Below are 25,826 nucleotides of genomic sequence, written 5' to 3' on the forward strand. Positions count from 1 at the left end.
AAAAAAAAAAAAAAAAAAAAAAAAAAAAAACTAAAAATAGATACATACACCACACCTGGGTATAATCAAAAGAATTAACATAGCACACAACAGTGATTTACGCATCCCCATATTTGTAGTGCCACAATCTACAGGAGCCAAGCTGAGGAAACAGGCTATTTGTTCACTGATAGGTAAACAGGTAACAGAAATGTGGTCTATACACACACAGAGTATTATTCTACCATAAAGAAGAATGAAATCATGTCATTTGCAGGAAAATCAATGGAACTGGAGACTCTCGTGTTAAGCCAAAAAGCCAATCTCAGAAAGTTAAACAGTACATGTTTTCCCTTATATAAGCAATGCAAAAACAAGTTTTTAAACAATAAATGAGAAATGATAGAAACTGAAAGGCGAACTTTTTAGCGACAGGCTTAGGGATCAGAGGACAAGGGAGTGTACAGCAATGGGGATCAAAATCGAAATGCAGCAAGAAGTCACACTATTCTGTACCACTAATAGGCATCAATTTAAAAAAGAATCACCAATTTGAATTTTTTCAGAGCAGGGCTGTACATTCCAGTTGTCATCATTTATTACAAAGCAAGTGTCTAAAGGAAAATAAAATGAAGCTTCCTTGAATCTGCAGTGCACTGCAAGTGTTTCTCTATTTTTCAACTATATTTCTTGAGATAATTTAAATCTCGAACTTAATCACCATTAATATCAATTAATATTTGAAGTATTTTTTAAAATGTGACAATATAATACTAAACAATGTAGAAGAGTTTTAAGGCTATAAATGGGCTTATTAAAATGTATAAAAGATTTTATCAATAATGCTGGATGAAATGCATTCCACCAGAATCTCTGACTGCAGTGACCTGACAACAAATTAGGAAGGAATATTCTAAGGCAGTGACAGCGGATCTTTTAGAGCTTTCAATGATAACATACAGCCTACTGCTGCAATCGTGCCACAGGTGCCACCACTGGTCTGAGGCAAAACAACAAATGAAAATTGGAAGGCAATTCCTCCTCAGTGCTGCCTATGGAGGTAGCAGCCACCTCCCACTTGGCACCATGGCGGCCCTCAGACCCCTCGTGAAGCCCAAGATCATCAAAAATAGGACCAAGAAGTTCATCTGGCACCGGACAGACTGATACATCAAAATTAAGCGCAACTGGTGGAAACCCAGAGGCATTGATAGCAAGATGCAGAGGAGGTTCAAGGGCCAGATCTTAATGCCGAACATAGGTTACGGAAGTAACGAAAAGACAAAGCACACGCTGCCCTGTGGCTTCCGGAAGATCCTGGTGCACAACGTTAAGGAGGTGGAGGTGCTGCTGATGTGCAACCAGTCTTACTATGCAGAGACTGCTCACAACATCTCCTCTACAAACCACATGGCCATCGTGGAAAGAGCAGCCCAGCTAGCCATCCGAGCCACCAATCCCAACACCAGGCTGTGCAGCAAAGAAAATGAGTAGACGGCCTGTGTGTATGTTTATTTGTGCTTCAGTAAAACCACAAAAAATGCAAAAAAAAAAGGAAGGCAAAGAAGACAGCAGAGCAAATCATCCAACTTTCACCTGGGGGGCCTCTGACCACCAGGATAACCTACATTTTCATGTAGGGCCCAAGGGATGGAAGACTAAAAAGCAAGGGTGGTCAAAGAAGCTTTTCTAGCGAAACTGCAAGCAAGACGAGAAAGACCATTATTGTCACTTCCATTCAAAAAGGTCCTGGACAACAAGTTAGCAGAAAAGGTGAAAGATTGGAAAGGAAGAAACAAACTAAATAAGACTTTGTACTCAAAATATCCAAAGAATCCAGAGATAAATCATATTAAAACAGAATTAGCCAGACAGCTTCACAGGACCCTGTGGCAAATGTAAGAAGGGCTCAGGATCCAGGCTTAGCTGTTGAGCCAATGCCTAGCAATGTGAGTCCCTGGGCTCACCCACCAGCACACACACACACAGGGTAAAGAGAAGCCACACTGAGATGTCAATTATCTACCCACCACACTGGCAAAACTCTCACACAGGAACTCTTACACGGTGATGCCTGCCAAGAAAGGATTAACTTTCTGGAAAACAACTTAGCATTCAGCCACTATAGACAAATGCACACACACTATGAGGCAGCAGCTTTACTCCTTCTGTAAATCCACCAGAAAAGAGTACACATATCAAAAGACACGAATACAACTGCTCATAGCACCAGAGTTTCTTTAACTTATCAACGTCAATTCCTTTAAAAATTTAAATAATTATAATCAGAAACACTTTCCCTTGAATTGAGTGGACTAGAATTTTTGGGGTTTGTTTTTTTGTTTGTTTTTGTTTTTTTGTTTTTTTTTTTTTTTGTTTTTTTTTTTTTTACCTGTAACGCAGCCTTATGTCAGCATTTAAGGGAAGAATAAAGGTAAGTACTCATAATAAGCGAAAATACTATTATTTTATTTAAAGGAAAACAGTTGTGCATGGTTTAAAGTCAAATAAACTATTCTAATTCACCAGTTTTGGACCTTTAATACTAAACAAAGCATGTAATAGGGAAAGAGAATAAAAGGTACCTTATATTTAAAATTTTTGTTTAAGCAAGTATCACAAATTTCTATAAATGTCATAATCTCTCACTTTAATTAAAAGTGATTAGTCCCAATTTTTAACCATCTTTTCATAGTGTCATTACAACGAACTTTGAAAAAGATTCAAAACATCATTGTTACATACCCTAAGTACACACTATTTTTACTTGCCAATTAAGTTTATATCACTTAAAACAAAAGAACATAGTATCATCTGACAATAACTAAGAATAAAGATGGCCTGATAGAAAATCTTCTATTTTAAAATATGATTTCTCTTTAAGCATGAATAATCCATCAATTAAATTTTCCTTATTTTTATTACTGATTTTTTTTCACTTTTTTTCCCATGCATCTTCTATAAATCATTAATATCCAGGCATGACGGAGCACACCTGTAATCCTAGCACCCGGGAGGCTGAGGCAGGTAGACTGCCAGGAGTTCGAGGTCAGCCTCAGCTACACAGTGAGTTCAAGGTCAGTGTGAACTACATAGCAAAACACTGTCTCAAGGAAAAAAAAAAAGTAGAAGTTCTAAATAAACCATAAAAAAAGTTGATTTGTCTGCTTAATACCAAGAGAACAAATTGAAAGCAAATCAGAAGGCATCTTGCAATATACAAGTGTTATTGCCCTCAACCTCTCTCTCCTTTTATTTTCAGATTACTGCAGGAAATAATCACTAAGATAAAAACTGTATTACAGTTAGTTTTAGGCATGTCACATTCAACTCTAGAAATAAATCTAATTTAATATTTTTTATTTTTTAAAATAATTTTTAAAAATTAGTTCAGTTATGATTAGGCAATTTAACAAGCAGTGCACCACAGGAGAGAGCACTGCTTTAGGGCGACTGGCAGTGGCATGTCTAGAACACTTACAAGAGCGTAGATTTATTCAGATTCTCCCCCCCAACACACATACATGTTTAAAGGGGACTGGTGGTTTCCTCAATAAAATTATTAATATTGTTTCAAATTCTAAGGGTCACCTTTAACTTAGTTATGGCCCTAAGAGAGTTTTTTTATACCTGGAAAGAGCATATCTTCCAAAATGTTTTGATCTGAAAGTATAATAAAATTCATACCTTAACATCTGCAAACTACTTTTCACAAAGTGGAGGAATTTATCTGCACTGTGGTGTGATTAAAGCAACTCAAAGGATTTGTTCAAACAAGTGCATAAAATAGAAATTAACTTCTCCCTTAATGTACCTTTTGTTGAATGGTGGAATGTTTTTGTTCCATCTCCCTTTTCTCTTTTGCTGCATCCACAACCAGTCTATCCAACTATAAAGGGGGAAAAAGATGAAACTGTAGACTCACAAATCAAAGAAAAAAAGTAAGATTGCTTTTTCAAACTATATTCCAACACATTACATAGATAAGCACAGCAATAAGTCATTTTGGCTAAACTTTAAAGTAGAAGTTTACTCTCTTTTTTCTGGTATTAAATCCTCCTTGAGAAGGTATCTTCTCTAGAGAAGTTGTAGTTTTTCAGAATAGTGCTGCTGCCAAGCGTGCACAACAACAGGCTCATCCTGGGCACTGCGGGATATCGTGTTCAGCTCTTGAATAAGGAAACGACAAGCAGAAGCTGCCTGCTGGCCCACGCAGCAACTTCTGGTCATTACAATCAAAATTATAAGGAACAGACACTGATGACTGCTCCCCCCACACGCAGAGTGTAGTACAGCTGAGCTAGTGCGGCCAACTCCCACAGGTTCACACTGACAGACACCGTCCATCACTCAAGATGCTTTATGTTTGCAAGCTGGCTTCCTAGTTTACATGCAAACCTAAATGGTAGAAAAATAACTGACCAAATGAAACTGTTTAAAGAAAGAGTAATGATAAAAGAATAGTAATCTTTTACTTTGAGATGCCATTATTTACTCAGTTAAAGAATATCCCAGTGACCACTTCCAATTAGGCCCTATCATCCACTAGGCACTACAAGTCAGTATAGTATATCAGGTATTTTTTTCAAGAGCCTGAAAACTTATTTGACATCTGAAGGATATAAAGCTGAAGTTAGTAAGTGTCTAAAAGTAAATTTTTATTTCCACTTGTTAAATGCAATTTCAATTCATATTGTTTTTCAAAAGTATACTCAATGTAAGATGACAGTGCAATCTAAAGTGGGAAAGGATATAAAAAATGCCAACACCTAAGAAGCTCTTACCTTCCTGAAAGTCTGGGTTAGAGTCCTGTCTCTACATTCCTACAACATCCTGTACCCACAGGATGGTGGGAAAGCCTAGTTGTTCCCAGTATCTATTTTCTCTTTCTTTCATAACAACAGAAGTATGAGATCCTAAAGTCACCTTCTGGCATTAGGGTTTCCTCACAGTAAGTGTGATCTTGACTAAACATCACTGGAACACATACAGAAGCAAGCTGTACAATCTCCAGGAAATGTGCGTAAGGAGAGAGTATGCATCCTTTTCCCTTCCTCCTGCCTATTAGCTGGAATTTGAGAATGATGGCTACAACTTGATTAGCTATTCTAAACCATGAGATAGAATGCATTTAAAGGTAAAATAAGCCTGGGTCCCTGTCCATCAAGTGACTGCAATACCACTTTTTCTTCTACATACAAGAAATAAAATTCTATCTTTTTGAGCTACTAGTATTCTCATTTTTCTACTGCTTACACACAAATCCAATCCAAATGATATACACAGAGCACTTAGCATGGAGATTAAGAGTCTGGTGATTTGTTGGTTTCTTTCAACAAATTAAATTCAACAGAAATAGAAAAACATTTGTATACGTCACAATGTATGTCTTGAACATCATATTTTGCCCACATATCTCACCACACATATCCACACATACATGCTAGTTTCTTTGTTTCTTTGAGACAGGGTCTTGTTATGTAGTTCAGGGGCTAGGCCTGAACTCATATAGCCCAGGCTGGCCTCAAACTCCCAGAGATCCTCCTGCCTCAGCCTCCCAAGTACTGGGACTATAGGCATATGCCACCATGTTCGGCCTCACACATGTACTCTGAACAGTGAATCCAGTTCCCATTCCAATCTTATCTTTCTCTCATTTCCCAAACCAGTATTTTCCATTATTAATACGCTCTTCTCAAAAAGAAAACTACTTCGTGTACAGCCAGGGATGGTACAAGGTTAAGCAGGTATGGTAGTCTATACCTACAATACCAGGGCTCAAGAGGCTGAAGCAGGAGGATCACAGCATGTTTGAAGCCACCTGACTACACAGAGAGTTCAAAGCCAGCCTGATCACAGTGAGACCCTATCTCAAAAAAAGATACAACAGAAAGCAAATTGAACAATTGTGGGAAAGACAACTACCTAAAAACCTACCTCATTAAATTAAGAAAGCTCACTGACAAATAAAAACAATGGCCCCAAGGGCTGTGGGTGTAGCTTAATGGTGGTGTGTTTGCCTGCCACGTACAAGGCCTTTGGTGCAATCTCCAATATCCCCCCACCAAAAAGAGCTCCCAAACATACTAAATATATATGCTTTAGATCAGATATGAAAACACTTCCAACAAAATGAAACTTCCCTAAACATAACTTCCTTGCAGTATGTTTAATTCTAAAACACAAACATCTCAGAAAACACACACATAGAAAGATACCTAAATGTAGTCAGTGTGATGAAAAAGTTCCCATAATCCTAAAATTCTAAAATTTCATTATTAAATAATGTAATTTTTTAAATACAAAGATGTACAACTCAAATGAAAGGCAAACTAAGACAATAACTCAATTATGCAAGTATAAGAAATTTGAAAATAAATTTACTTATACCATAAAAAGACTGTATTTCTATATTCTCCTTTTTATTATCCTTTTTTTAAAAAAATGCATTTGGTACAGGGCCTAGAGGGACTACAGATCTCACTACGTAGATCGGATTCATAGTGATCCTCCTGTTTTCAGCCTCCCAAGCCCCATCTCATTTAACCCACACATGCTGCAACATCAAACTTCTTTGGTGTAAATGAAATGTCAAATCCCCCAATATGCTACATTTCTTTAAAACTACGAATATCAATGCATAATAGAATCAAAAAAAACAACATTACCTGTGCTCCAAGATCTTTCATGTAAGGCCCAAGCTCACTAAACAGATCATAGCCTTGATGAAAGAAGGCCAAATGGGCATACATAAAGGATAACATCTAGAAGGGAAAATAAAGATTGTCATTTTAAAATCCAATCCTAGATAAACAATTGGAAGTATTTTAAAGACCTAATCCTATTTAATGTTTAATATTATTTCCCAAGAGCCCACAATATCTGACCTATTTAAAATTAAACTGCATCATTTTTCTTAAAACATTTCATAAATATTTGCAAAAGCAATGAGAATTTTGTTTAAAAGAGATTTCTCAACAGTTGGTGATTTTAACATGTCCCAACTTTGTACTTGTTTAGGTTATAAGCTATTCAAATAACAAAATTTTCAAGTCTATCTTCTGAGATACATTATTAATTATGTGCTCCTTGAACTAAGCTCACTCATAAACCTTAAGAAAATAAGATATAAAAAATAAAGAGGAAACAAAACTCCAAAATAAAACAAACACAAACACACTTCACAACCTACTACTTCACCAGCCAAAGTTAAACTAACAAAATGCTCCAGCTGTTTCTGAAAATGACAAAATAGAGTCAAAAGACTGCCAATTTGGAGATTTCTTTATATTCATTCCACAAGTCGAAAAATGGCATCAAGGAATGCTTTTGCCAAGATTTTTCTGTATTTTACTTACTCATAAGAGAAAACTCACCCTTATTTTTATTAAAGTTTTTACATAGTAAGGAATTACTTAAATATATAGTATTGCAAGAATCATCTGACCTCCATGTTTTTAGTAAAACGTATTTAATGCTCTGAAATAAAAAATTAGTCATGAGGTCCTTAGTACTCAAGAATCCTCCAAACAAAAATTTGCTTCCAGGAGACAAGACAACTAAATAAAATCCAAAAATGAAAGGACAAAACTCACAAGAGGAAACTTTGATAAGGATTTGTGAATATAATTTTTTTAAAAAAATCACTAAATTGCAACACAAAAAAGAAATGGGGGGAGGGAAGGAATAGGGCTACATTAAATGTAAAACATTCCTGTATACCAAAACATATTATAGGCATATAAAATGATAAATGATACATTAGGAAAAAAATGGATGACAAAGATTTAAAATCTTACTATGTGGGCCACATTACAAATCACGTGAAAAATAAACCCTCCGACAGAGTAAGAGACACAAGGACATATATGAAGTACAGGAGTGACCAAAAAAGGATTCAAACTAATTTGTACTAATAAAATGCAAAACTAAATGATGAGATCACAATTTCTATCTATCAATGGGGTAGAGGGAGGGGAACTGTAATGCTCACTGTTCATAAAATGTGCAGAAGTATTCATTTATATACACTATTAGTGAAAATATGATGTAATCTTCGAAATTTGACAGTATTTTAAAAGGCCTCAGGGCTGAAGAGATAGCTCAGTGGAATAAGTGCTTGCCTGGCAAGTTCTGAGTTCAATGTCTAGTACCACAAAAAAAAAAAAAAAAAAAAAAAAAGGCCTCATTCACTATTTAAACCCACTAGGTAGTCCCTTGTCTGTAAATGCATCCTAAGACAACAATCAGATTATTCATTAGAATTAATCCTACACTGCTAAGTGTTAATGTCAAAAATATGGAAATTACTTAAACATTCACTAATTGATGAAGATAATTTGTGGTATATTCAAGATCAGTAAACTATGACTTGTAAACTGTATCTGTTTTTAGATGGCCAATGAGGTAAGAACAGTTTTTACATTTTTAAATAATTGAAAGAAAATGACAAGGGCACATGAAATTCATGATATGAGAACACTTTATGAAATTAGAATTTCTGTGACTATAAATAAAGTTTTATTGGAACACAGCCATGACCATTCATTTGCCTATTAACTATGTCTGCTTTCTCATTTCAAAGGGACAGCTAAATTAAGTGCAACAGAGCCCATGTGGTCTGAAAAACCCATATATGTACAAAATGTTTATTTATCCCTTGTACATTCATATGAGAATTCTACTGCCCATAAAGCCATCATTAAATATCACTGTCAACACATTGCTATCAATCTAGAAAACAAAATGGAGAAAAATACCATTTTTAAAAAAAAGAGCAAATACAATGTCTAACACAAATATGAACATAAAATTTAGCAAAAAGCTAGGTGGGAAAAAGGATCTAAAGCCATTTAAATATACCCTTCATGGGAAAAAAGTTAACTTCTGCAAATAAACTCAGAGGAGAAATAATTTTGAGCACTCTCAGGAAGACTGCAACACCACATCAAACGCTCTCCCTGCTCACTTTCCTGTTAGCTTCAAGACCCAACAAACAAAAATGAAAGCGAACACTAGGTAAAGAAAAAATATGTATCATTGTCACCAGGATAAAAGGCTCAGGAAAAAATAACAGCAATCCTAAAATTACACCCGCTGGTTTTGGAACTGCACATCAAGGAGCAAACACATTATCAACCTTAGGGGTAAATTTGCCAAATGACCTGCTCCTCTAAGTCCTCAATCTTAAATCCAGTACTGTAAAAATCTAGAGGAATATAGATATATAGATATAAATACAGGTATATAGATACATATGTACAGATATATAGATATATAAAGGTTGCATAGAAAATTTATAAGAGCAACTACAAATGAAAGAAAGCTCAAAATCTAAATGTGATAGGATTATACTTTTATAAATTTCAAAACAAATTGTAAACTATACTTAAAATTCTGGGGGCCGAGGAGATGGCTCAGTGGAATAAGCGCTTCCCTGGCAAGTGCAAGGGCCTGAATTCAATCCCCAGTTCCGCCAAAAAAAAAAATTTTTTTTTTACAGCAGCCACTTCCAGTTACTCATCACAGTCCTGGGCATCTAGTGTAAAGGATCATATTAGGATGAAATAAAAACAGAACAGCACCAAAACTGTCTCTATAGAGCTACAAGTATGTATGTTAAGATAAAATACACATGAAGAACTGTAACATGATGAAGACATGATATAAAACATTACTTTGATAAGTACAAATAAAGATAAAAAGGCATAGCAATTACGAAGCCTGGAATACATATCTAGTAGATGTTTCTATAAATACTTAAATATGTAGTTAGTTTCATATTAAAATATCTAAGAACATCACTTCAATTAGTATCTTACTGATTTTAGGATTTCTGATCTCCTTTTTGATTGAAGAACATTAATCTGCAGAAAAATACAATTGATTAATCACCTATGCATCATTTTTAAAACTAATCCATAGTATAATATGGCAAAATTTGCGTATTCTAATGGTTCAATTCTTTTCTAAAACTGAAATAAAAACAAAACTCACGTCTTTCGTCCTTTGACCCTTATTTTGCAAAAACAGTTAATATAAATGTACCAATGAAATTGAGCCATTTTGTAGCTCGGTGAAAAATCAGCCACCTAAACTAAAAGTGTTGCAATTGAACTACTCTGACTTCCATCTTTTCCCCACCCTCCTATTCTACATGCTCATTAAGGTTCAATATAAGGCCTTGGAGCTAACACAAATTCTCATCACATCTTTTCTGGACTGTGCAGTAGTCTACAAACTACTCTCTTATATCCATTCCCAGCACCCTGAGCTCCATTCTCACATAGGCACTATTATTTCTGATTTAAAACTCCTTCACTTCCCACCATGTAGAGTAAGCCTGTTGTGATGAGGTCCCATGTCTCCCCAACCTAGTTTTCTATTATTTTCCAACTTTCTGCACTACAACCATAGGCTAAGACAGTCCCCATATCAAAGCCTTTGTCCCAGCTTTTCTGTCTTCATGGAAGGATAGCTGCCTTCAAGAGTATGAAGCTGAGCCGGGGAGATGGCTCAGTAGAATAAGCGCTTTCCTGGCAAGCGCAAGGGCCTGAGTTCAATCCCCAATGTTGCCAAAAAAATAACTCTGGGGACCTGCCCATTAGCTCAGGTGTGTAAGTGACTGCTGAAACAAAGCAGTCAGGCTCAGGATGCTGTGGTTCAATCCCCTCATCCTCAAGCCAAACCAGACCTGCCCTAAAGGCATCCTGAGCACCTCCCCCCCCCAAAAAAAAAAGAGTATGAGGCTGTCAAGGCAGCCTGACAGCTCAGCGAACTACAGCACCTGTTTAGGCCAGTGTTCAATTCCCTGGGGGTTCCCTGAGACGGTGACTGAGACTGGGCATGCTGGCACATGCCTATAATCCCACAGCCTGGGTGGCTGAAAACAGGAGAATCACTAGGAGTCCAATCTACATAGTGAAACCTTATACACCTTGTAGATCTAGTACTAAATACAGGGGGAATAAAAGGTGTGAGGCTGTCTCTGACCAATCAGGTTTCAAGTACCATTTCCTTACCAAAGTATAATGTAGTTCCCCGTACACTAGTTAGTACATAAACCCTATTTATTCAACCTCATATTTTTTTATGGTCTTTCCCCAAGCTAAAGTATAATTTCCATGAGATCAGAGCCTTTGCCTTATTCTCAGCTTTAGTCCTCATGCAGTACATAGTAAGCATTCAATGCATATTTACTACAGTAATGAATCTTACATATTTTAATTAGACTAAACTTAATGAGAGATCAGTAAATTAAAAGATTTGCTTTTTGGGATCTCTGGGTTCCTCCAACTCTAGAAATTCATAATAAACTTTTTTTCTATTATTAAATACTACCTTAATAAAATAAAATACCACCTTAATAAAATAAAGTGTTATCTAGTATTTTCAAAAGATTACAGAATATTTTTATATGTCTTTCCCAATGAATTCTCTACTTTTTAAGATAATTTAAAGCACTGACTAGAAAACAAAAGCAGACCAAGAAACAGTTAATAACTTTTCTTACCAACTAAGCATTAGTTGCTTCTACATGTCTGTCTCAAGATATTGGTGGGTCACAAAATAAAAAAAATATTGTTGGGTGAGGAAGCTAACCTAGAACTGTCAGATGGACACCAAAAGAAGTGGGTAATTTATCAGGTGTAAGTCTGAAAATAATATTATAGCTGAACACCCTTGTATGTAAAATTCATAACATTTAAAATATTCACTCTTTCAGAAAACATTTCTTACATATATTTTTTCCAATCATTAAACTATAAGATAGGGAAACATTATGGCAACAGAGATAAACAGGCAAGAATGGTTCATTCTGCCTGAAAAAGACATGAGCCACCTTGACCACAGGCCAGAATGTGAATCTGAGATAGGCAGGAAAAGCACTGCAAAAACGGCCATGCATATGGGATTAGCCTACTAGTATTCTGGGCGAGAAGCAATTGAGACTGGTTCAGGACAGCAGCAAAGGGAAAGAAAATACACATTTATGAAGTACAGAAGAGGAATTTCCAAGATGTTTTTGGCAGCCATCTCCCATTTTGAACTTCTATGAGAGTAAGCAAGCAATATCACAGTTAGAAAAGACCAAGAGAGGCAGCAAAGCCATTCTGGAAGTTGCAGGTTTCAGTTTTAAATACAGCACGTGGCACTACAGTGAATAATAGATTTTTGTCATTTATATACAGGTAGCAATTAAAGCACGGGCCATGATGAGACTGTCAGAGAGTAATAAAGAACAGAACCAAAGATAAAACACTTAAAAGGAGAGTAAAAAGGCAGACAGACAAAGGGAAAAGTTCAAGGCAGAAACTGAAAAGAAACAGGAAGACCCTAAAGTGAGTTTCAGAAAAGTAAGATTAAAAATGTATTTCAAGACAGAGCGTGTGGGGCCAGGGAGATAGCTCAATAGAATAAGCATTCCCCTGGTAAGCGCAGTGAGTTCAATCCCTGGTTCTGCCAAAAAAATAAAAATTAAAAAAAAAAAAAAAAAAAAAGACGGAGTGTGTGATCCACCACCTCAGTGAATGAGAACAGTCACATGGGTTCAAACCTGCAGTACGAGCCATGAAGAAGCTCCATACAGAGCTGCGCCAGCGAAGGGCGCTGGGAAGGCTGAGCACTGGTCTGCAGGAAGAAGGAACATGGACAGCAGGCAGAGCACAAGGCAGACTCCTCCATTCCAGAAGGCTTTCATCCAGGAAAGGAGCAAACTGCATTTTGAACAATTTCACTTCCCACATGAACTCAGGAAAAACAAAGTGCATTTTCTACTGCTTTTACAGTTACCTCAGTCATTTTTAACACTGATTTTATATCTCATGTTTTAAAAAAAAACTTCTGATTATGAATATTATTATGACTGCAAAGTCAAAGATCTCTGCGAACACTGCTGTTTGTAACATGAGATCTAGACAAGCTAATTCCCTAAGTTTTAACGATCTCAAGATTTGAACCTCAAGATATATAGACAAATATGGCAGATCTCGGAAATAACATATTATGTCGTCATTTTTCATGCATTTTGAGTTCCTTTGAAGACCTATCACATTCAAACTACACTCAATTATTATCTGGACAAGAAGATCAACAAAGCTATATCTCTGGCTTTTTCTTTTGTTTTTTGAGGAACTAGGGGTAGAGCAAAAAGCCTTGCACATGATTGACAACTGCTCTTGTCACTGAGCTACAACCCTCAAGCCTGCATCTCTAGCTTTGAAAATGCACACCTAATAAAAAAAAAAGACACTATTCTAGAAATATTTTTCACTGAGGCATACCATAATAAGTCCTGATATCACTAAGAATCTACTCTAAAGAAATAAGAAGCAATGTGGCAAAAATGCATATATAAGGACATAACACAATTATTTAAAGTTATACTTTTACTATTTCCAGTAAAAGCTGGCAACACCCTAAAAGTCTGACAGTCAAATATCAACTGGGATCTACATAAAATATGTATGGCCATTTTCAAGAGGCTTTTTAAAAACATTCAAAAATGGGACAAATTTTAATTACGTGAAAAGAAGAAATCTAAACTAAAGGCACATACATCCACATACTATGTGCACACACAAAAGCATACAGATGAGTGATATTGTTCCAGAAAAGAGATTTTAACTTTAAAACCAACATACTATTATTTTCAGTACAATCACTCAGAAGTAGCACCCTATCTAGCACTGTTTGAAAACACAAAAAAGTAACTACCTGAAGTACATAGTCAAGGGCTATGTGTCGAAAACATTTTCTTGTTGCTGTCAGAATATTTGTGGCTTCTTCAACTTCGTGCTGTTTGTTTCTTTGAACTTGGGCATTTTTTACTAATGCATTTTCTTTTTCTTCACTGACTTTTTCAAATTGCTTCTTGGCATCTTTGAATTTTCTAAGATCTCTAAAAAACAAAAACTTAGTGAAGCTTCCTTTCATGAAATTTTCTTGTTCAAAAACTCTGGCAAAGTAATTTTAGAACTTAATTCTTATGATCCTCCATTTGCTTCATCATGCACTGACATTCCCAAGCTCTTCCAACTAAATTATATACTCTTCTCCAGCTACAGGTTGAACACCCTTAAACTGAAATGCTTGGAACCATAATGAGGTTTAGATTTCAGAGCTTTCTGAATTTGAGAATATTTATACGAATTTTCCCACCTGAGCACTCCCAATTCAAAAAACCAAGCTTGGTGATCAAAAGATTTCAGATTTTGCAGTTCAATTCCTGGCGCCACAAGTCGTGCTAGCCCCGCCCTCAGGGTAGGCTGAGCCGGCCACAAAAAAAGAAGAAAGATTTCAGATTTTGGACTCAGAGTATTTCAATTTCAGATTCAGGGCTAGGGATGCTTATCATTTTAACTGATGGAACATGAAGTGAAAATAAATTATCAAATTAACAGAAAGATAGTTAATTAAAAAAATAATAATTCCAGGACATATACCATTATTTAACCAAATGATGTTTGAATAGTAGCACACAAAAGAACCATCACAGGACATCTGTATCAAATACAAAATCCCAGGCCCTTTCTAAAAGATTATAATTCATTAGTCTTTGGGATAAATCTTAAAAATTTAAGGATCTACTTTTTGTAAAAACGCACCCTTGATTTTACAATTATATAGTCTAAGACTTTTTTATAAATAGATTTTAACACACACACACACACACACACACACACTTGTGCCATGTACCAACATACACATGTCAATTTCTAAAAAGAATACTACCAATAAAGGCCAACAGGATCCCCACAACGGTCTCCTCCCAGTCCCCCTGTACCAGTGACCGGGCTATGGCAGCTGCTGTGGACACACAGGTGCCATGCATAAATCACAGGATTGCTTTGGCCCACTGTATCCACTGGAGTGCTGTACCTGAACAACAGCCTCCAGCAACCACAGGGCAGAATGGTCTTGAATAGTGAAACCTTTGAGTTACTAATGACCTTAGGTTTAATTACATAGCATTTCTTTACTTTTACTATTACGAAACTATGTAAAGTAATCTGGATAAAAATTATTTTTAATCAAATAAACATAAGAAAGATTTTAACTGAGAACTGCCATACATTTTTTTATATACATTCTATGAGGACATGCTGAGTGTCAGTCTACTAAAGAGTAACTTACCAAAAATTTAAAAAATAAAAAAAAAAAAAAAAAAAAAAAAACAACTTTGCAACATTTCCACAATAAATTCTAACTTACTGAAATACCAGTACTTTATACGAAGGAGTTGTTGTGCTATTTATAATTTATAATCTCTATGATTTACACTAAACATTATATCATAAACAATTTTATCTATAATTTTATATAGCTTAGTAAAAACATTAAAAGAAAACTGAACTATTAATGTGAAAAAGGGAAACTTTTCTAACTTTCTAAAAATTCATATTTTGTGTCCAGATCAATTTTATTTTACATATGAAGTATAATTAATCTGACACAAAAGTTTCACATGTAACAAAAAGTATGTACTTCTATAAATCATTCGAATTCTCATACTGAGGGAGAAGTCTTCAACCACAACCACTAATGGTATTTCAACTGTTATTTCATGATCTATAATTTCTCTCAAAAAAGGTCACTTTCCAGATGTGATCATTAACTAGTTGCTTTTCTTTCACTTTCACTGCAGTTGATTTATTCTTTTTCATTTTACAAAAGAAACATTTCCATAACCAAATAACGAGAACAACAATTGTTACAACACTGTGTAGCTATCGTCAAGTAGTTAATACAGTACATAAACCAAAAAGACTCTTACTCTTTAACAAAGTTCTGAAGCTGTGCTTTAATTGATCTCTGAGTTTGGTCAAACAGGATCTAAAATATAAAATGTAACAATGAGTGATTAGTAAACAAAGAAAAACATTTTTCATATATTTCTATAAATACCACATCCCTTCATCAATACTCCAGTTCTCATAACAACCATATTTCTTATTGAACACTAGAAAAAAATATTTTAAAAAGAACCTGAAACCAATTTTAAACATATTTCATCGGTCTCAAAAACAAAGTTGCTTCTATTCACAGAAAATGAATGCTTTAATATTTAAACAGACTGATGAAACACTAACACAACCTACTTCCCTAATTTTAATTTAAGCCACAAATTCCACTCCATTTAATGCAGATGTGTCTCACTCCAATAGATTAAAGCACCCCAAGTGAAAACCACCCATAATGCCTGATAGCTTAAGGATAAGTTTCTAATTTGAGAAATCTTGGGACTTAACACATTGAATATTCTACCTTCTTTTAAGTTAAATGATAACTAAGATTAGAAACCAGAATAAGGGGCTGGGGAGATGGCTAAGTGGAATAAGCGCTTCCCTGGCAAGTGCAAGGCTGTGAATTCAATCCCCGGTTCTGCCAAAAAAAAAAAAAAAAAGAAACCAGAATAAAATCTTGTCCCTCAGGATGATACCTTGCTCCACTTACAAGATGTCCTATACTTAACACTGATGGCTTTATGTAAGGCCAGTTTCACAGGACTCATCAGCAGAATCCCAAGTACTATCATAATTTACAAGTTAATAGAATTATTCACTTTCAAATACTCCCTACTCATTCTGAGTAGCTGTCCACCCTCTCCACCCTTCTTCTCACCTTCAAATAAGTTGTCTTTTATTTATTTTTTTAAAGGTACTTCAGAGTTTGAAACAGTGAGATAAATGAGAACAAAAATCAATAAACAAGAAAGCCTTCTTCTTAATGAATAGAATGATTTGTTCTAATGGTGTTTGTAAATAGGATCACAAGTCCGCATCTTGTACAGCAATTAACCACTAAGAAGAATATATGCAGTGTATTATTTGTTGAAAAATAAAAAAAATAAAAAAATAAAATAAAAAAAATAAAAGAAAGCCTTCTTAAAGTCTTCTAATTAAAAACAGCAGCATGCTGGGCATGGTAATGCACGCCTGTAATTCCAGCCACTTGAGAGACAGAGACAGAAAGATGGGAAGTTTGAGCCCCTAGCCTGGGCAACTTAACGAGACATTGTCTCAAAATAAACAGAAAGATCTGGGATGTAGCTCAGTGCTAAATTATTTGCCTAGCATCCATGACTTGCTGAGTTCAATCACAAGGAGAAGGGAAGGAAAAAGAATTTGATCACTTTAGTAGAATAAAAGAAATACAATCTATACTTTAAAACTCCTACACTACACAAAGTAAAAGCTACATTAGCAATCCCACTCTCAGGTGTTTGTACAAAGGAGAAAAAAAGTTGGGTTCATATAAGCACCTGTAGGCAAATGTTTATACCAGTTTTATTCTCAATTCCCCCAAATGGAAACAAAACAAATATCTTTGAATCAGAGAATGGAGAAGCAAAATATGGTACAATCTGACAGTGGACTACTCACTAAAAAAGAAAGGGACATTAAGAGCTACCACAGGGATGCATCTAAGTGCATATTGCTAAGTAAAATAACTCACATCCAAAAAGTGACAAGCTATACAAGTTGTCTGACATTTAGGAAAAGGCAAACCAATAAAAATAGAAAACAAGCCAGCAATTTCCAGTGGCAACAGAAAGAGTAGAATAACGGGGCAAAGAAGGGCACTATGAAAGTATCCCGGGAGGTGACACAACAGCTGAGCATTTCATTGTGGAAACGTCCAACATACATATTTGTCAAAACCTATAAAGTTACACACCACAAGAAATCAACTTTGTTACACTTAAACTTAAAAATAATTTCAAAATATTAAGAAAAAGTATAAATAAGAAACACCACATTTGTTTTAATGAGTGAAGAAAAAAACATGATTGCCTTAGTTGATTGAACGAACGGCTACAGAAATATAAGCCAAGGCATAATTGTACAGGCCTGTAATGCCAGTACCCTAGAAGGCTAAGGAAGGAGGATCACAAGTTCAAGCCGAGGCTGGACAAATTTGCAATACTGTATCTAAAAATGAAAAAAAAAAAAAACCTTAAATGCCTAAGGATGTAACTTAGTATGAAGGCCCTGAATTTTATAACCAGTGTAGGAGAGGGGGAACTTGGAGGGCAAAGAGGAGGAGAAGGAGGAAAGGAGAAAAGAGAATGAGGGAAGAAATGGAGGAGGATGGGAGAAGGAGGGAAGGAAATATAAAACCCATCATTGAGGAACACCTATGCTTCTCAGAAACACTATGCCAACATGTATGAAAACTGACTACACTACAGGGCATAAAGCAGAGGTATGGTATCATGTAGAACATACTCACTGAGCTCAATGACACTGTCACACTGCACAACTTTTGTTTTGGTGACTGTTGTTCTGTTGTTGCAATGTGGTAGTGGTAGTGCTGGAGATGGAACCAGGGCCTTGCATATGCAGGGCAAGTGCTCCACCACTGAGCTACACCCCAGGACACTACACAGTACTAAGAAAAGAGAGCAACTGATAGATGATCTCAAAAATTTTATTCCAAGTGAAAGAAGTCAGTCTCCCCTCCCTTCTCACATACACGGGCACACACATGTATACACAATAATATGTGATTCTATTTATATGAAATTACACAAAAAGTAAAATTAGTTTATGGAAGATAATTACATCAGTAAGTTCAACACTGCACCAGAAATTCTAGCAATGCTACAATCAGTAAAATATGAAGTACACATACTAAAAATATAATTTTGTCTGTCTATAGATGAAATAATCAAGTAGACAGCACTACAGAATTTACAAAAAAAAAATCTACTAGAACTAGTGAGTTTAGCAAAGCTGAAGAAACAAAAGCAATGTGCAAAAATCATCTGTGTCTGTATATACTGGCATTAACCTATTGAATACTGGGCTTTAAAATTCCAATGACAGCACCACAAAGAGGAAATGCTTAGGAAGAAATCTATTCCAAGGAAAAGAATAGTATTTTCCTGTGTATTATCACTTTTAAACTTAAAAATATTACCATCTACATCCTCCAAAATACAGCATTATCAAAATACATTTTATAGCCAGGCATACTGGTACAAATCTGTAACCCCAGTACGCATGAGGATGAAGCAAGAGGATCACTGAGACTGACGCCAGCCTGGGCAAGACAGTGAGGTCAAGACCAGTCTTAACTACATAGCAAGGACCTGTCTCCAAAAAAACCTAAATAAATAAAATACACATGAACAGAATGAGAAGCATTTCAAGACACTGATATATTTATTAAGGAACAGATATAATACATATATACAGACAGACAGACAGAATATGTGTGCCCCAGCCAGACAGGGCCTTGCTATGTTTCCCAGGCTGGTCTCAAACTGATTCTCCCACCTCAACCTATCAAGTAGCTGGCACTAGAGATATATGCCACCATGCCCAGCTATAGCCTATATAGACAGATGAATAGATGTGTGTTTCATAATATTTTATATATTATATATTATAAGTATATTATATAATTTATATATACAAATCTATTTTTTATATGGGAGGAACAGGTTCTTACTATGTAGTTCAGGCTGGCCTTGAACTCACAAGAATCCTCCTGCCTCAGCATCCTGAGTGCTGAGATTAAAGAGGTGCACCACCACACCCAGGTCTTAGTCTGTATCTTCAATACAGTAAAAGTACATGATAAATGCAAAGGAAACTGTGTGAAATTCTATCCGCTACTTGCCAATTTCAAGCCACCCAGCTACTTAACAGGTCTTTATTTTTCTGTACTGAACTGCTGCACACAACTGCCTCAATTAATCAGCTACTACCTCAACACAATTCCTAAGTTGCTATACCTTGCTAAGAAAGAATTCAGTGTTTCTTTTTATATGCTACAAATAAACAGGTACAACAGCTACGAAGAGAAAAGCGAAAGTTAACTTCCACTTCTAAAGATTAATAGTATTACTCCTTGCAAGACATGTATGAAAAAATCAACAAGATGTCATTTGACCCAAGATGTCATTGACTTCTAATTATAAAAGGACCTTATTAAAGTGGACAGAGGGGCTGGTGCGATGGCTCAGTGGTCCAAGCACCTACTTAGAACAAGCTTAGCAAAGCACAGGGACCCCGGTTCAATCCCCCAGCACCACATGCCAGCCAGCCCCGCCCCCTGGTGGGCTGAGCTGGCCACACACACACACACACACACACACACACACACACACAAATTTTTTTTAAAAAATAAAAATAAAGTGGACAGAATAATACCTGACTCACACAGCTCACACTCAACTTATTCTCCACTTTTATCTGGACCCAGTTGGCACAACACTATCTCTGTTGTGTTCAGCAAAGGGTGCAAATCTGGAATGTACTCTGCAGGGCGCAGACAACCCAATCCAGGAAGTTCAGTAGAAAAAGAAGCCAAGATCCAAGCATAACATTAACCCTGCTTGTACTCAGCATTTATTCAGATGTTACTGGTCTAAACTTTGTAGATTTAAGTATTTGGGGCTGATTTAAATATTATCCAGCTAAGGGCCAGCCAAATAGCTCAGCAGAATAAAGCATCTGCAAGCAGGTACGGGGCCAGGGGTTCGATCCCGGGGTGCACTGTGCTGCTCCCGTCCCCGGGGTGTGCTATGACAACAATTGAGACTGGGTGGGATGGCATGCACCTGTAATCCCAGCACTTGGGAGGCTGTAATCAGGAGTCCAATCCAGGAGTAAGATCCTGAACACCCTGTAGACCCTTCCCTAAAAATACAATAAATAAATAAATATTATTTGGCCAGAATGGCGCTCATCTGATGGTTCCACATGACCTACTTACTCCTGCCTCTTACTCCTGCCTTTCCTACAGAAAGTTGCAGGCTGTGGCTTTTGCCCCCGGGGACTCACTGCCTTCTTGAGTTAATCTCACTAAGTCTATACTGAGGAGGCCTAAAATAAATCGAGACAACTCCTCTTTGCAACCACTAGGAACAGGTTACACTAAGTAAATGAATGGCTATTATTTGTTCCACCTTTTCCAACCTGTTCCTCTAAATTCTCCCTCATTTATGACACTGGTCCTCCACTGATTTAGCTCTATATTAAAATCACATAGACAGTTAAGAGCAAACACAAATGCCCATGCTTGTGGAAGGAGGATAAGACCTTTCTGTATTTTTAGCAAGTGTGCACAGTGATACTGTCACATAGATTAAGACAAACTGTTTTAACCCAGGAGCACTCAAATTGGCTGCAAAACAGAATAAGCTGGAGAATTTTTAAATATGTAGATGCTGAAATGATGAAAAACACTGATGAGATTGAGGACTCTACTGAAGCCCTCCAAGTGCACATGAGCATCACCCACATGACTTGCATGCTTGTTGGAAACAAGATATCTATAAAACCACCCTAGACATAAGGAATGCAGAATCAGCTGCATTTACCAAGATTCCCAGGAGGCCAGTGTACTGAAGGCACTGCAGTGCCTGTCAGGCCGGGCTGCATACAAGAATAACCTGAGGAGTTTTTAAGCTTCTGGATTCATAGTTCTTAACTCCCAAAGATTCTATCTTTGATTAGGCAGGGATACAACCTGGTTCATTCTTCCACCATGCAATGGGATTAAGTGTGTAAGGCTGGAATTAAGGGTGTGTGGTTACTGTATTAGTTCACTGACTGGTCTGGCACAGATCTGGGTATGGATAACAGCAAGGCCCACCCTGGGAGTGGGGGGTACCACCCAAAGGGCAGACAGCCTGGAAGGGAAAAAGGGGAGAGGCAAACTGCTGCCGCTTCCCTATTTCTCTGCTTTGCTGCCTTCTGCCTGCCATGCACCTTTTCTCCTCTGTGATAACCTCTGCCACTCCACCCTGCCTTGGAGCCAGCCAACTATAAGCTGAAACCTCTACAAACCGTGAGCTACAATAGACCTTTCTCCTTCAACTTTGAGTGTTGGGTAGTCTGTCCCAGCAACAAGATAGTAACTAAAACAATTGATTTGCAAAAATAATAGAAGTAAGGCACCTGATTTAGTCATAGTAGAAGAATGGCTCTCAAACTACAGGTTACAACAGAATCATCCGGAAGGTTCCTTCAAACACTAGTTGCTGGTCCCAGCCTTAGAGTACCTGCTTACTCTGATCTAAGTGGGGTCAGATAACCCGAAGTTCTAAGACGTTCTTAGGTGGTATCAGTATTGCTAGACCAGGGCTGCTCTTTAAGAATCACTCATCTCAAACTTCAACAGTGGCCCTCAAAATTTACTGCAGGTCAGAATCACCTAGTACAATTTTTAAATTCCTCCTGTCCCTGGAGGTGTACACCAATCTCCCACCAAAGGGTAGTTTTTCCCCTTATCTTGAAACTGACATGGCCCTAAATCTGGTGTTGATCAAAAGAATGAAGCAATGAAATTATGCACTTCTGGATATCATATCCTGGAAAGCCAGCTATCACCTTCAGGAATCTGAGGAGAGAGGCAAAATGCAGAGGATAAGAGATTCCAAAGACTGAAAAGTTCAGCCATCTCCAACCTCTCTAGCCACCCTAGGCTGAGACATGTTTGTTCCTTCAGCCAGACAAGCCACCCAGTCAAAAACACCTGGAACAGAGGCAAGCTGGCCCTCCAAGTCCTGCTCAAATGATAGTGGCTGTTCTAACACGTTCCCCTGGATTGAACCAGCAGTGCGTGCATACAACTGTCCCACCAGACAGCTTGAACCATCAGTGGCACAAGTGGTACAGTCATGTACTGGGACCGTCGTACATGGACCACCAGAGATTTGAGCCACGCAGCAAAGAAAGACACACATGCGTATGGCCCTGTCATGGGTGAGGCAAGTCACTAAGTCTTATGGTGATTGGTAAATAGTCTGAGGAAGCAAGACAGTCATACACAGACACTGTTGTTCACAAGACTTACAGTGATGGTAAAAGCTGCAAACCATTTGGTACAAAATTCAGGAGTTTACAACTGCTGAAATTATGTTTTGATATTATTTACACTGATTTCTATTAATTTTCTAAATGTAGTAATTATTCCTTTAGCAAATTATATATCTCTTACCCCTGTATATCTATTTTAATTATTAAAAACTAAACTATTTTAGTCCAAGTTTTTGTGTTATCACTTATTTTTGTTTTTCTACTAAAAATGAAATATACATGGCCGACTCCTTAGCAACATCATTAGTTGGTACTGTATATTCCTAGCAGACTACAATTAATTTTGCTACTTTTTCAGCTTCTATTTGTTGACTTTTGATATTCATCAGTCAAATTCTGACTCTCAATTAAATTTCAATGTTTCCAATTTAACTACTTTTAAAAGTTTGCATCTGAACATTAAACAAAATTATCTTACTATAGAGATTATATTCAAAAATATTTTTGAAAATCTTATGTGTTGATCATACATGAGAATAATATTTACTGAGCTAAAATGATGTTTTATTTCGTTTACTAAATGCTTAATGCTATAATCTTTCAACATAATTCAAAACAGAAAATTACATATACACAAGTATACATAAACATACCATATATGCATAATGAATTAATCTTAAGACATGTGATACTTAATATTTAAACTATCTTACTATTATTTATCCTTCATATAGCAGTCATAAAAAATAACTTCTTTGACTTTTTTTCTTCTTTTTTGAGACAGGTTGGTTTTTTTTTGTTTTTTATTTTTGGCAGAACCGGGGATTGAACTCAGACCCTTGTGCTTGCCAGGTGAACACTTATTCTACTGAACCATCTCCCAGGCCCCCTTGAGACAGGTTCTTGCTATGTGGTTCAGGCTAGCTTGGAACTCATTATATAGCCGAGGCTGACCTTCATTAAACTCATGGTAATCCTCCTGCCTCAGCCTCCCATATGCTGGGATTACAGGTATGCACTCCACACCCAGCCAATGAATAACACTTTCATTAATCATTGCATTGATTCTGAAAACTCATTTCATTCAGAACCTAAACCTCTTTTCACATAAAAAAGTTAATAGAGCTGGGGCAAACTTCAGTGGTAGCTTGCCTAGTATATGCCTGAAGCCCTGGGCTTGATCCCTAGCACTTAAGAAAAAATTAAATGAAATAAAGTAATGGTACAAAATTATATAGAACTTCAACACAAAATAACCATTCGATATAGAAGAAGGTTGGTATTTTAAGCCCCTGTAAATAAGTATATAATACCAAATAATTGCATTGTAAGCCTCTATTATTTGGTTAGTAAAATAAAACTTCTTTTAGTAAACTGATTATAATAATGACAGATCAAGCACAAGAGTACCCAATTAAAAACTAGAGCCAGAATTGCACAATATAGCAGTCTGCCAGGAAAACATCAGAAACAGTTCATTTCCAAAGAAACAAAGGAAATAGAAAACGTACATTTGAACAACAAAATGAACAGATGCATCTGATGGCACCCCAGAAATCACGGACCTTGTGGACTACGAGTAAAAAGTTCTCATTGTTGAGTGATAATTCTGTACATTAACAACCATGTTCAAGTTAACAGCAGTAGCGCAAATCTCTGAACACAGACTATCTTGGAAGAGAATTGTTTCGCAAAAAAACACCAAAACAAACTCCTTGAGATATAATTCTCAAAATACTATATAAAAATTTTAAAATAAAATAGTATTAGGGAAACATTATGTTACATATAGTATATCTAACAATGATTGCAAAGTGTAAATTTACATTACAAATTTATTTGGGGAGCAAAGGCGATAGCTCAGTGGCACAGTGCCAAGCTGACTAACAGGCTTGAGGTCCTGGATTCTTTCCCCAGCAATGAGAGAAAAAGAGAGAAGGAAAAAAGCATTTCCTCAGAAAACTCTTTAGACTCAGTAATGTATTATACTTCAGCTCACAAAGGCCCTCTCATAGACAGAAGTTTTCATGTAGATGTAAATTGTGCCTGTAGATAGTAATTCCATTTTAAATATTATCAAAATAATAAATGAATCTAAAGAAACCATTCAAAACATTTGGTTTTGTGACCCTTTTTAAAACTGTTTTGTAATAAAGCAAGAGCATATGAATATCACTCACTGCTATTTTATACCAAAGTACATTGCCGTACAAAGGAAAAACTTTACTGAACTTTGAGTTACAAAAAGAATTTAAAAGCTGAAGAGGAATAATTCTCAACTTGGAGATTCATGTAGTACTAGTTACTGCTTTCAAAAGATGCCTACGTAACTGACATTCTGTGATTCGATGCACCTATTTCAAGCAACCCTTGAAATTTCTGACAATATATATTCAAATTTTGTGGTTTCAAAATGTTGGAAACACGAGGCTGAAAATAAGTCACTAGTGAATCAGTGCTACCATATGACTCTAAAGAATTATTAAAAGTACACAGTAAAACAAACGCAGAGGGCTGGGGAGATAGCTCAGTGGTCTAAGCACCTGCCTGGCAAGCGCAAGGACATGGGTTCGATCCCAGGTATTACACACCATGCTGGCCAAGGAAACTGAGCGTGGTGGCACACCCCTGTAATCTCAGCACTGGGGAGGCTGAGACAGGAGTATCACTAGGAGTCTGAGCTGTACAGCAAGACCCTGTACTAAATAAATACTTTAAAATAAAAAAAGAAAAAGCAGAAATGTTGCATCCTTAATGTATTGCAAATTCATTTCAATTTATCCCAGAAAATACAGGCATTACTTGGAGAGGAATGGAAGTGGAGTTCCACTTAATGAATGATTTGTCCATTTGAAATAAAACTTAAAGAAATGGAATAATTCAAACTGTAATTACATATGAGACAGGAGTTCCTGTCAATGGGGGAAAGGACAATAAATACACCTTTAACCCCCACTTATATGCCCAAACAGGTAGTTTTTCTTACTTTACCAATGACGACCACCAAGAATTTTTAAAAGTTCTGCTTGAGCAACTTAAAGACCCTATTTCTAAAACAATAATAATAATAAT

The 25,826-nt window shown here is 36.4% G+C and overlaps 1 protein-coding gene and 1 non-coding gene across 4 annotated transcripts in view; both read right to left on the minus strand.

Moving 5' to 3' along the window:
- The window catches only part of Acap2 (ArfGAP with coiled-coil, ankyrin repeat and PH domains 2), a 137,051-nt gene that overhangs the window by 38,972 nt on the left and 72,253 nt on the right, over nt 1-25,826 (minus strand). For all 3 annotated transcript variants that reach the window (XM_004643996.2, XM_023704133.1, XM_023704134.1), the window contains exons 5-9: nt 15,755-15,813; nt 13,696-13,879; nt 9,801-9,845; nt 6,648-6,743; nt 3,794-3,868 (exon numbers count right to left, since the gene is read on the minus strand). In XM_004643996.2, the coding sequence (XP_004644053.1) occupies nt 3,794-3,868; nt 6,648-6,743; nt 9,801-9,845; nt 13,696-13,879; nt 15,755-15,813 (459 nt within the window). The remainder of the gene's footprint in view (nt 1-3,793; nt 3,869-6,647; nt 6,744-9,800; nt 9,846-13,695; nt 13,880-15,754; nt 15,814-25,826) is intronic.
- LOC111813461 lies at nt 14,757-14,889 on the minus strand. Its single transcript, XR_002818716.1, has one exon. It is a non-coding gene; the product is annotated as a small nucleolar RNA SNORA84 (small nucleolar RNA).

The sequence above is a fragment of the Octodon degus genome, unplaced genomic scaffold (assembly GCF_000260255.1).
Source record: "Octodon degus isolate 3935 unplaced genomic scaffold, OctDeg1.0 scaffold00189, whole genome shotgun sequence".
In the NCBI taxonomy this organism is placed as follows: domain Eukaryota; kingdom Metazoa; phylum Chordata; class Mammalia; order Rodentia; family Octodontidae; genus Octodon; species Octodon degus.